We start from the raw sequence: 13192 nt of genomic DNA, 5'->3' as shown, positions 1-13192 counted from the left end.
CAAGATTAGGGAAGCGAGTGTGCTCAAGTTCACAGCTAGGAAATAACAGTTTGTAACCCCCCATGCTCTTTGCATCGGGCCATGTGACCTCTCTTCCCAATTACACAACTCCAACCCAGGACAAAGGATTTGATCAGCCCTGGCATGGGGACTGGGGAGAGGGTGTGGGCGGCAGAGAAAAGTAGTCTGAAATCTATGTTTTGATGAGAAGTAGAGCAGGAAAGGCCAAGACCAAGAAGGGAAGTTGGAGACATTCTGGGGTCCTACCCTCTGAGAAGATCACTCTCTTGGTCTCATCCTCAAGTTGCTGGCCCGCATCAGCAGGGTTGCAATTCACAAGCAGGATGGCACCCCAACCACTGGGACCCCAGGTCCATTTTTTCTGCAAAGGAGATAGGAAGGAGCCAAGTACATCCTCTGCTTCTCGGATGCCACCTTACAGCAGAAAGACTGGCCAAGCCTTTCTTCAGGGCCACAGGGACCTGTGGAACAGGACCGGTGAGGTCAAGTGTCTGCAGTAACAGGAAGGTAACATCAGGTAAGGAGGCCACGAGGAAGGGAAAGAAGCTAGGTTCGGGGTGACCAGTTACCTACCTCATTTCAGGGTCAGAGAATCAGGGACTGAGGCCTCCTGGAAGAGAGATGCGTCACCTAAAGTGGCAGCTAATCCTCTCGTCTAGGAGACTCCACAGCCAGGGTAGGACATGCGTCTAGAGTTGCCAGACATACTAGTTTTTTTTTTTTTAGTGAGCTAGAAATTTAATCAGTTTTGATACCAGTACTTTGGGAGGCCGAGGCAGGCGATCACTGGAGGTCAAGAGGTGGAGACCAGCCTAACCAACATGGTGAAACTGTCTCTACTGAAAATACAAGAATTAGCCAGCATGGTGGTGCACGCTTGTAACCCCAGCTACTGGGGAGGCTGAGGCAGGAGAATTGCTTGAACTCGGGAGGCGGAGGTTGCAGTGAGCCATGATCATGTTGCTGCACTTCAGCCTGGGTGACAGAGCTCAGTGTTTCTTTTCCTGTACCTAATCCATTAGCAATGTTACAGCAATTGGACTAGACACTAGGAAGGTCAGACCAAGTGAACCTGTGGGCAGATCCAGCTGACAAGGCCCCTTCCCTTCCCGCTTTCGCTGGAAGACTCACCTTAGCCTGTTTGTCTCTTGACACCTCAACTTGCCCATTGCGGTAGATGTCTGTCTCCAGGGAGACCTCTGAAACAGAAGAGAGGAGTGTCCCAGCCACCTACATGTGTCAGATGGAGCCTCAGTTACAGGTTACATCCTGTGGGGCTGCCCAAGGCTGGCATCAGGCCATCAACCTTTCTGGCATGCTATCAGTTTAGAAGCAAAAACCATTCTCAAAGGTGGCAGCTTCACATCACCAAGCCCTGAGAGGCTCAAGTAGTCATGTGTATACCCCAAATCCCCCTGGAACTCCCAAAACAAGTTCATCATGGCCCTCAGGCTATCTCATGCCTTTCAGCCTCTACACAAATGATTCTTACTTGCAAAACCTACCTCCCTAGCCTTCCGGAAAGTTCTATACACTAAGACATAGGAAAGGCTTAATATGGCCGGGCACAGTGGCTTGCTCCTGTAATCCCAGCATTTCGGGAGGCCGAGGTGGAATGATCACTTGAGGTCAGGAGTTTGAGACCAGCCTGAGAAACATAGCAAAACCCCATCTCAACTAAACATACAAAAATTATCTGGGAATGGTAGAGAGCGCCTGTAGTCACAGCCACTCAGGACTGAGGCAGGAGAATCACTTGAGCTTGTGAAATGGAGGTTGCAGTGAGCTGAAATCATACTTGAGTTCAGGAGTTCGAGGCCAGTCTGACCAACATAGTAAAACCCTGTCTCTACCAAAAATACAGAAATTAGCCAGGTATGGTGGCAGGTGCCTATATTTCCAGCTCCTCAGGAGGCTGAGGCGGGAGAATCACTTGAACTCAAGAGGCAGAGACTGTAGTGAGCAGAGATCGCACCACTGCGCTCCAGCCTGGGTGACAGAGCGAGACTCCATCTCAGCAAAACAAAACAAAAACACACTTACGGATCTATGCTTTTGCCCCGCCGCCTCAGCATGCTACCTCTCCCATTCGTTCTACCATGCAACAGACAACCACGTGGCTCTAGCGTGATCTTCTGTTCCCAGCTCTTGTTATTTGAATGCCGATTCCTAACTGGAATGTCAGGGCCACGAGGACAGGACTTGTTTGCTGCTATGTCATCAGCACCTGGTCCGCAGATGCCCACTGCAAACCAGGCTACCCCTGGTCCTAGGGATCTAGCAGCATAGAAGACAGAGGGCTCGTCTCCTTAGACCTTACATTAGCATGTATGTGTGCAGGAGGGGCAGGGCAGGCAGATACATGTTTGATGGCCATAAGCACTGAGGGAAATGGGAGAGGGATTGGAGTGGGGCTCTTTCAGTTTTCGATGATGAAGGAAGCTTATGTGGACATTTGAAAAGAGAACTGAAGGAGACAAGATCTGTGTTAACATCTAGAGTAAAAGCCATTCAAGGGAATAGGAGGTACAAGGTGGCAAGGTCAAGGCTTAGAGTAGCCAACAGTGCCCAGAGCAGAACGAGCAGGACGGGGGAATAATCGTAGGTGGTAAAGTCAGAGGCAGCACAGGGTTACTCATATAGTTTCATGGGCATTGACTTTGGCTTTAATCCCAGCAAAGTGGAAGCAGTTGGAAGGCATTATCCGACATTCCACTTAAAGAAGTGCCACTCTGGCTGCTGGATCAAGATTAGACCTACAGAAGGGTGAGGGTGCTGACAGTGAACCCCCCCACTGGGAGGCCTGGGCTGTGACCAGGTGAGAGGATGGGGACCTGAGCCAGAGTGAACGCACTGGGCATGTAAGTCGCTGGATTTCCGGCTAAACATCAGGTAATGCTCACAAGATTCACAGACTGCCGTCGGGTAAGAAGAATCAGGTGATACCAAGGTTACTGGCCTTGAACACTAGAAGGACGGAGCTACCCCACCACTGTGGGGTAGGGACTACTAGAAAAATGGAGTTTCTGGACAAACCCCATCTCTACTAAAAATAGAAGATTAGCCAAATGAGGTGGTGCATGCCTGTAGTCCCAGCTACTTGGGAGGCTGAAGCAGGAGAATCACTTGAACCTGGGAGGCGGAGGCTGCCATGAGCAGATTATACCATTGCACTCCAGCCTGGGCAACAAGAGCATAACTGTCTCAAAAAAAAAAAAAAAAGACAAAGAAAAATAGGTTTTCCAGGATAGAGAGAATCCTTTGAGTTTCAGGCATCTGTCAGACACCCAAGAGATCATGTTGGGAAGGCATATCCAAGTCGGGTCCGTGGGAACAGCCTAGAGGGGACATTGGAGCCACCTGACCAGCCTCCTGAGTCCGAGACACTTCACTGACTGGAGACAGGGGGACAAAGGACTGCGAAGAGTCCCTCTGAGCTCCAGAGGATTCAGAGAAGCAACAGGCAGGAGGAAAAGCAAGTTGAGCATCCCTGAAGCATTGAAGTGTGTTGAGGGATAACTGGGAGGTGCGTGGCTCACTCCTGTAACCCAGCACTTTGGGAGGCTGAGGCGGGAGGATCACTTGAGGCCAGGAGTTTAAGATCAGGCTGGGCAGTATGGTGAAACTTCCCCTCTATGGAAAAAAAAAAATTCAGCTGGGCATGGTGATACATGCCTGTAGTCCCAGCTATTCTGGAGACTGAGGTGGGGAGAGCCTAGGCAACATAAGGAAACCTAGGTCTGTATAAAAGATTAAAGACCAGGTATGGGCCAGGTACAGTGGCTCACAGCTATAATCCCAGCACATCAGGAGTTCGAGACCAGCCTGGCCAACAAAGTGAAACCCTGTCTCTACTAAAAATACAAAACTTAGCTGGGGATGGTGTCAGGTGCCTGTAATCCCAGCTACTCGGGAGGCTGAGGCAGGGGAACTGTTTGAACCCAAGAGGTAGAGGTTGCAGTGAGCTGAGATTGCACCATTGCACTCCAGCCTGGGCAAAAGAGCAAAACTATCTTAAAAGAAAAGAAACCACCACCAGAAAACCAAAAGGAAGAACCCACCGGGTATGGTGGTACACACCTATGGTCCCAGCTACTGGAGAGGCTGAGGTGGGGGGATTATTTGAGGCTGCAGTGAGCCATGATTGTGTCTCTTCACTCCAGCTCAGCCTAGGTGACAGAGTGGGACCCTGTCTCAACAAAACAAAACAAACTTAGTGTTACAGATGGGTGCGTTCTGAAGAGCTCCATTGGTGGCAGATGCCTAATCTGAATAGATTCTAGAGAAATTGAGGACACAGATGGCTCTTCAGGAACAGAGGTGGGAAAGTGGACTTTAAAGACAACTTAGAATCGGGTTTAAGAGTGGATGTTAGGCCGGGCGCGGTGGCTCATGCCTGTAATCCCAGCACTTTGGGAGGCCGAGGCAGGTGGATCACAAGGTCAGGAGTTTGAGACCAGCCCAGCCAACATGGTGAAACTCCGTCTCTACTAAAAATATGAAAAATTAGCCAGGCACAGTGGCATATGCTTGCAATCCCAGCTACTCAGGCTGAGGCAGGAGAATCACTTGAACCTGGGAGGCAGAGATTGTAGTGAGCCAAGATTGTGCCATTGCACTCCAGTCTGCGTGACAGTAAGACTCAGAGAGAGAGAGAGAGGGAGAGAGAGACAGGAGGGAGAGACAGGAGGGAGAGACAGGAGGGAGAGACAGGAGGGAGAGACAGGAGGGAGAGACAGGAGGGAGAGACAGGAGGGAGAGACAGGAGGGAGAGACAGGAGGGAGAGACAGGAGGGAGAGACAGGAGGGAGAGACAGGAGGGAGAGACAGGAGGGAGAGACAGGAGGGAGAGACAGGAGGGAGAGACAGGAGGGAGAGACAGGAGGGAGAGACAGGAGGGAGAGACAGGAGGGAGAGACAGGAGGGAGAGACAGGAGGGAGAGACAGGAGGGAGAGACAGGGAGATTGATTATGGTTTGTTCCTGAGCCGATGGGGGTGATCCAGCAAGGGAAGGGTGTCAGCTTCTTATATCGGTAAGAATTGCCAAAGAAATGTTCTTGAACAAGAAAGGATCTAGTCAGGAAAGATTAACTTTGAACCAGACACATCAGTTGTAACAGGCAGAACGTAGGCACTAGACAGGCGTAGGTGGGTAAATGCAGCAACACGGAAGTTCTGGCTGTTTCTATTCTCAGAATTAGGTTGGCAGTGCATGAAGATAGAGAAGCAAGTGAGCATGGGGGAGGGAGTGTGTGAGTGGGTATCTCAAATGAATCCATTTAGGAGTTAGTTCAGGAATTCCTGGGGCCCAGGGGAGGCATCTTGTTATGGGGAGAATCCTTTTCGGCTCCTCTTGCAAGTCCCCCTCCCCCAACACCACCCCTTCCCCAAGGCTCCTGGTGGGAACCACACTCACCAATGCCAGTGAGGTACAGCACAGCCTTGCCCACAGGGGCATCCTCGTTGAGCCCATAGTACTTGACTGAGACCTGTGGAGACAGCGTCCTGAACCATGGCAGTGTTGGGCGGCAGGGGCCAGGAGCAGAGCCCTAGGCCATGTGCCAAGTCTAGGCGGGTGACCTTGGTTTCCTGTTACGGCTTCTGAAGTCTCTTTACAGGGGCCATGGGTCTGTGCTTGGGTCTGAGTCAGTACCCTGAGGACCTAGAACCTGCAATGACGCCCAACCTTGTTGGGAGCCAGGATTGCAGCCACCTGTCCAGGTGAGAACTGTATCCCTGATGGCAGAGGGATCAAGGGACTTAGCCCACACCACTCAAAGGGATTTAAGATCCAGGCTGCCTGATTCTAGAGCCCAAGCCTGAAACCACACCACACATCCTCCCGGCTGAACTCACCCTCCCGGAGTCCCATCCGCTACTCCATAAGGTAGACAGTGGGGAAGCAGGCCTCTGGGGGCGTAAGCTGTTAAAAAGGACACGCAGCTTGAGATGCTCAGTTCTTATCTAAGTGCACTGCTTGCCTCTCAGGGAATTGCCTGCCCCAGACACACAGCGCAGGCGGGTGTGTGTACCTACGCCTCTGTAGCAGGCATCTCCAGTAGGTCCTGTGGGGTCGGGGGGAGGAAGGGGGAGCTCTGCTCCCCCAGTGCTGAACTGCTCCATCACGGTTCTCACCCCTAGCTCCACATTGGAGGCACCTGGAGAGCTTTAAACCACGGAGGCCAGGGTCCTAGTCCCGAGGTTCCGCTTTAATTGGCAGGGGGTGTGGCCTGGGTGTTGAGGTTATCAAGTCCCCAGTGGTTCTCACCTGCAACCAGGGTTGAACATCCCTTCGCTGAACGAGCCACCTGCTTCTACCACGGGAGACCACTGCTGCCCCCTTGTGTCTAAGGTGGAAGGGGACCTCCCCACTGCAGCCACCCACTTGGGGAGACAGCTTACCCAGGGGAGAGCACACGCTTGGGCTCAAGCTCAAATCCTGGGTCTACCCCACTCTAGGCAGGCTATTTAGGTTTAGACACAGCACTCTGCCTCAGTTTCCTCTTAGGTAAAGTGATGGTAGGCCAGGTGTGGTGGCTTATGCCTGTAATTCCCCCACTTTGGGAGGTGGAGGTGGGTAGATCACTTGAGGTCAGGCGTTCAAGACCAGCCTGGCCAACATGGTGAAATCCCATCTCTACTAAAAATATGAAATTAGCCGGGTGTAGTGGTGGGCACCTGTAGTTCCAGCTACTCAGGAGGCTAAGATAGAAGAATCGCTTGAACCTGGGAGGCAGCAGTTGCAGTGAGCCGAGATGGTGACATTGCACTCCAGCCTGGGCGACAAGAGTGAGGTTTTCTCGAAAAGTAATAAAGCAATGGTAGAGGCCAACACCCCAAAACATGATCTGAGCTCTCTAGTACGTAGCACGCATTTAGGACACTTTAGCTATTAAATCTCTTTAAAGTCTCCACATCCAGAAGAGCTGCCTTCACCAAAAAGCCCATCTGAATTATGCTGCTAACGCCCTGAAGCCAGACCGTGGCGCAGCTAGGTCGGAAGCCAACCCAGCATCCCCATCAGGGGCTCAGATGGCTGAGACGAGCTCGCCCAGCTGGAATCCCAGTTCTGCTGGCTGCTGCCTTAGTAGAGCACCTTCACTAGATACCTCCATTTCTTTCTTTTGTTTTTTGAGATGGAGTCTTGCTGTGCTGTACAGGCTGGAGAACAGTGGTGTGATCTTGGTTCATTGCAACCTCCACCTCACAGGTTCAAGCCCTTCTCCTGCTCAGCCTCCTGAATAGCTGGGACTACGGGCATGTGCCACCACACCTGGCTAGTTTTTATATTTTTAGTAGAGACAGGGTTTCACCATATTAGCCAGGCTGGTCTTAAACTCCTGACCTCATGATCCACCTGCCTTGGCCTCCCAAAGTGCTGGGATTACAGGCGTGAGCCACTGCACCCAGCCGGTGCCTGTTTGTCTGTAAAGTGGGGTCATGGAGTGCCTACCCCACAGGTCTGCTGCAGACACTGAGTAAGATCAGACATGTAAAACAACGCATGTTCCACAGGCCTGAGTCACATCGGCAGCCAGGAGGGAGCCCCAGTGGCTGTTAGGTCCCACCCCTGGGAGACGAAGAGGCCCCTCGCCTGTTCCCCTGAGGCTTACCTTGTCCCCATCCATGGAAGGACTGGGCGATATCATCTTCACTGTGGCGTAGGGGGTATCAGACAGGGGCCACCAGATGGTGGCGCTCTCCTTTTCAGAAAACACTGTGTTGGCCACATCAATCATGACCCTCTCAGAGCCACGGATGCTAAAGCACTGGCACTTCTCAGGGGCACACCTGGTTTGCCAGATGAAAGAGACACTTCAGGGCACAGAGACTCACCTTCTCAGCCTGGAAATGACCAGATGGGAGAAAGGGGGATGGCCCCCAAAACCTCATTCTCCTCAGTGTGTTGAGGCAGAGGTCTGCAGTCAGAATGGTCTGAGGTCTTTATTCCTGCCCCCTACCCCCACCCCCACCCAAAGGACCCCTGTGTTTGTTCTGTGACAAGCTCCAGCCCAAACTATCCCCCCACCACCAACACTGTAGAAGTTACCAAGCTACATCTTAGTGATAAGCCCCCAACTCCCAAGAAGGGAGGAGCCATTCATTTGAGCCACAAAGGGTCCCCATAAGGAAAAAGAACAGGGTGTGGAACTCAGGAGGTGGTATTGTGGAGCTGGAGCTCCACCCCCAGGCTCCAGCATCTAGCAATCTCCCTGGCCTACTCCTCACAGCCCCCCGAGGCCAGCCTCCCCACTGTTTCACAGATAAGGGGACAGAGAGGCCAAGGCACTTGCCTCCCTAAGAGTCCACGGCAGCCGCTACAGGTCAGAGGCAGGATTTAAGTCAGAATCCTGCAGTGGTCGGAACTGGAAGGCCCCCCTAGAGACCCAAGGCTTCCCAAGATGGGGCAGGATGGTGAGGCTAGAGAAGTAAGCCCCAACTCCCTGGGCAAGGGGACTGGGTCTCAGGTCTGCCTGCCTCTGCCCTGCCAGCCCTGGAAGGCCTCACAGCACCTCACCTGCTAATATCCAAGCAGATTTCTGTGCCTATCACACAAACCGCATGGGCAGGACTGTCTAGGGACAGGCGGATGACATTCTGGAAGGACGTCATGGCTTGGCCCTCCACGCTGACCTTCCAGCCTGCACCAAAGCCCTCACTCAGCCCAGCAGCCTCAGACGCCCCAGGGCTCACCCAGCTCTCCCCCAGTTATGCAGTCCAGGCCTGTGCAACCCACCCCCTTGTTAAGAGGGGGAGGGGTCAGCAGCTACCCAGGTGTCACTGCTTTTCTCTATCAGGGGTTCCTGGTGGCTGAGAGTCTGGGGAGCAGGTGGCATCAGAATCCCTTCATCACCAATTTATCAAGCAGCTCGTGCCTGCAGCCCCCTCAGGAGTCTGAGGCATCTCTGGCCTTCAGCTGGGAAGCGGAGAGGCTCTCGGAAGTGGCTGTCTTGGATTGGTCAACTTGGCCAAGGTGCTGGAGGACTCAGCTGGAAGCTGTCGGGGCAAATACCTGCAGAGGGCAATTGGGAGCAGTTGATGGAAGTGTTTAGGGTGGCAGTGGGTGGCAGCATGCCCAGGCTCTGGGGTCTCAGTTCTAGGGTTATGTCTCCTGGAAATTGACAAAGGAGCTTGGCAAAGTGCTAGACTGGTGGTTCTGTTTTGCCTCCATCACCCAGGCTAGAGTGCAGTGGCGCAATCACAGCTCACTGCAGCCTCAACCTCCCTGGCTCCAGCGAGCCTCACACCTCAGCCTCCTGAGTAGCTGGGACTACAGGTGCATACCACCATGTCCAACTGATTTTTGTATTTTTTGTAGAGACTGGGTTTCACCACATTGCGCAGGCTGATTTCGACCTCCAAATTGCTGGGATTACAGGCGTGAGCCACAGTGCCTGGCCCAGACTAGATGGTTCTTAACCCTCTGGTGGTTTCCAAAATTATCAAGGGCGCTTGTTAACATTGCAAATTTCTGGGCCCACGAGGTCTGGGGCGTGGCCCAGGAACTTGCATCCCAACCCCAGGTGATTACGGTGAGCTCCTTGCTTACAGCTGTGTCACGGGGGTGTGGGCACCGCAAATGTTGGTGGAATGAATATATCAAGCCAGGGTCACCAGCTGCTACTCATCTCAGCGGAGCCCACAGAGCAAAGAAATAGGAACTCCTGCTCTGGCACAAGGAACTTACATAACTTACTTTAAAATTGTGTTCATTTCATGTCTTTTTTTTTTGACACAGAGTCTTGCTCTGTTCCCCAGTAGGCTGGAGTGCAATCTCCACTCACTGCAACCTCCGCCTCCTGGGTTCAAGCAATTCTCCTGCTTCAGCCTCCTGAGTAGCTGAGATTACAGATGTCCCCCACCATGCCCAGCTAATTTTTGCATTTTTAGTACAGACAGGGGGTTCACCATGTTGGCCAGGCTGGTTTTGAACTCCTGACCTCAGGTGATCCGCCTGCCTCAGCCTACCAAAGTGCTGGAATTACAGGTATGAGCCACTGCGCCTGGCCTCATTTCATATATTAGGCATGGGTTGTGCTTTTTCTTCTTCTTTTTTTTTTTGAGACAAGGTTTCACTCTGTCACCCAGGCTGGAGTAAAGTGGCACAATCATGGCTCACTGCAGCCTCGACCTCCCAGGCTCAAGTGATTCTCCTGACTCAGCCTCCTGAGTAGCTGGGACTACAGATGTACACCACCATGTCCAGCTAATGGTTTTACATTTTTCTGTAGAGATGGGGTCTTGCTATGTTGCCCAGTCTGGGTCGTGCTTATTCTGGAATAGGGCTCACTCCTGCCCTGTCTCTTACTCACCTGCAGGTGGAGGCAGTGACAGTGTTACCAGTTTCTTTTATGTCTTTCCACGTAAATGTTATGCATGATCCTTCTCCTCCTCCTCAGATACTCGCACACAGATAAATTTGAAGGAGCTTTACGGTGGGAAAGGGAGGAACGTGGAGCCTATTTTAAGGTTAAGGGAAAAAGGTTTCTGCAGTTTTCTTCGAGGTAACATCTTGACACTGGAGAGCAAAGGAAGTTGTAAAATGCATTCGAAGTTAAGCTGCTTGGTCACAATTAAAAACTCTTCAGTTCAGTGAAGATGCCCCTGGAAGCCCACTGGGTTATCTTTTTTGGGGAAGGACAAGGAGGTCATTTAGTCATTTGCTCTACAAATGACTCATACCTTGCCCCTTTGACTTCACAGTTATACTGGAGAGAAGTTCTTCATATCAGTATGTAAAAAAGCAGCCTTACCCCTTTGTATGGCTGTGTATTTCCATAGGGTCGTACCGTAATATATGTAGCATTTGTTTTCAGTCTTTGCAAAGCTCTGAGAGTCACTGGGCATACCCAGCACAGGAGATGAAGATGAGGTACTGAGTGAAGACTGCTCGGTCAGCTAGGCTGATTAAATTTGCAAGGTGAAGTGAACAATCCCCTCCCTGCAGGTTTTAAGCAGGCAACAAAACTCTCAAGGATGGCTCTGTTTTAGTTGCTCTTGGAGGCAGGGGTTGGTCAGCAAGACCCAAAACACCCATCTGGTTGGATTGAAAGTGGCAAAATTAAATAGGCAGGAGGTGCTCAGCTTGCAGAGGCTCCGGAGAGACTCATCCCAAAGGGCTCACCCACCCTAGTGCGCAAGCAGCCAGAGGCGCCTGGAGAGAGAAGATGGGTTGACTGGGTAGGGGTCGCTGAGGCCCAGTCCAGGCTCTAGGGTCTGGAGGAGAGCAGCCTGGAAGCTCTGACCGTCCCTACTCTGGCACAGCCCTACCTTGTGCCAGGCTGTCTGAGCACAGTGAAGAAGGCTCCGCGCCCAGCCTGGTGGACAGAGATGAAAGGGACTTAGACCCAGAGCATGTCCTGCTCCCCTCCAGGGTCTTCCTATTCACCACTGAATCCCCAGCAAAAGAGCCTTAGACACAGTAGGTGCTCAACAAATCCTTGTGGAGCAAATGACTAAATGACCTCCTTGTTTCCCCCCTAAAAAGATAATAACCCAATGGGCTTCCAGGGTGGTTTATGATTGTAACTGAGCAGCTTAACTTCAAATGCACTTTACAACTTCTTTTTCCCTTTCTCTTTCTCTTTAGTCTCAAGATGTAGCCTTAAAGCAAACGGCAGGAGCCTTTTCCCTTAACCTTAAAATAGACTCCACGTCCCTCCCTTTCCCACCATAAAGCTCCTTCACGTTCATCTAACTATGTGCTAGTATCTAATTATGTGCTTACTTAGAAGTTCCAGGCCAGATGTGGTGACTCATGCCTGTAATCCCAGCACTTTGGGAGGCTGAGACAGAAGAATTCCTTGAACCCAGGAGTTTGAGACCAGCCTGGGCAACATAATGACACTCTGTCTCTAAATAGTAATAGTAATAATAATAATAAAAGAAGTTCCAGGGGCTAACCTAGAGGCAGACAGACCAAGCCTAGAGGCCCAGCGGCAAATTTCAAGAGATTACCTCCAGGCAGCCAGCAACTCAGCGACTTGCTGAGATGACGTCAGCCTGTGCTCTGGGGGCTGAGACCCCGAGTTAGCCATGGAGACATGACACACAGACCTTGTACCCGTACAACTCCTGCATGCCTCCTATACCAAGTTTCCCCTCTTTTTTTTTTTTTTTGAGACGGAGTTTCACTCTTGTTACCCGGGCTGGAGTGCAATGGCACAATCTCAGCTCACCACAACTTCTGCCTCCTGGGTTCAGGCAATTCTCCTGCCTCAGCCTCCTGAGTAGCTGGGATTACAGGCATGTGCCACCATGCCCAGCCTTTTTTTTTTTTTTGAGACAGAGTCTTGCTTTGTCACCTAAACTGGAGTGCAGTGGCATGATCTCGGCTCACTGCAACCTCTGCCTTCCAGGTTCAAGCAATTCGCTTGCCTCAGTCTCCCAAATAGTTGAGATTACAGCCATCTACCACCACGCCAGCTAGTTTTTGTATTTTTAGTAGAGACAGGGTTTCACCATGTAGGTCAGGCTGGTCTCGAACTCCTGACCTCAGGTGATCTGCTTACCTCAGCCTCCCCAAGTGCTGGGATTACAGGCGTGAACCACCAGGCCCAGCTGAGTTTCCCTTCTTAAACCTTTGCCTTCACCCAAGAAAGCCACAGTGGTTGCTTTTGAAGTGAATCCACCCACTCTGCCATTGCTAGGTGGGGTAAATGAAGTTACTTTCTACCATATTTTGCTCTTGTTACTGGGCTTGACTCTCCAAGTGGCATTGGCTGGACCTGCCTGGGTTACATGGTCATAAAGTAACTTGGTATTGACCCCGCACTCCTCACATGCTTATTCCATGCACGAAGTTCTCTCTCGGCAACTCGGTGAGGTTTGCTCATCACGCTTAAGCCATCAGAAGTCCCATGATCACTTGAGGTCACTGTGGTGGGTGCTGTGGTGGGTGCTGTGTGGAGCTGCCACAACCCCCTTTAGGAGGAGACACTCACGCCCCCAGCTGCTGTGGGTGTCTCTCTTCTGGAATTGCCTTCTGTGCCTAGGAGCTGCCTAGCACCTGACTGTGTCCCCTTCTGAGGACAGCCACATCCAGTGTGGGGCAACAGAGGCCAGGTTGCCTCGCCTGAATGCAGGACAACTCTGAGGCCCTTCCCCAGCCCCCAAGCTACCCCATGCATTGCCTGAAACCTTGTGGCAACTGCATCTGAGCCCCACACT

General features: G+C 51.8%; 1 protein-coding gene across 1 annotated transcript in view; it reads right to left on the bottom strand.

Moving 5' to 3' along the window:
• PADI6 (peptidyl arginine deiminase 6) overlaps positions 1 to 12858 on the bottom strand; it is a 34530-nt gene extending 21672 nt beyond the window's left edge. The window contains exons 1-6 of the mRNA XM_078333104.1: positions 12805 to 12858; positions 8541 to 8722; positions 7636 to 7813; positions 5439 to 5511; positions 1153 to 1220; positions 268 to 382 (exon numbers count right to left, since the gene is read on the bottom strand). Of these exons, the coding sequence (XP_078189230.1) occupies positions 268 to 382; positions 1153 to 1220; positions 5439 to 5511; positions 7636 to 7813; positions 8541 to 8722; positions 12805 to 12858 (670 nt within the window). The remainder of the gene's footprint in view (positions 1 to 267; positions 383 to 1152; positions 1221 to 5438; positions 5512 to 7635; positions 7814 to 8540; positions 8723 to 12804) is intronic.
• Positions 12859 to 13192: the final 334 nt, after the last annotated feature.

This window comes from Callithrix jacchus, chromosome 7, assembly GCF_049354715.1.
Source record: "Callithrix jacchus isolate 240 chromosome 7, calJac240_pri, whole genome shotgun sequence".
In the NCBI taxonomy this organism is placed as follows: domain Eukaryota; kingdom Metazoa; phylum Chordata; class Mammalia; order Primates; family Cebidae; genus Callithrix; species Callithrix jacchus.
Note: the sequence above shows the minus strand (reverse complement) of the source record. Positions and strands in the feature narration are given on the sequence as shown.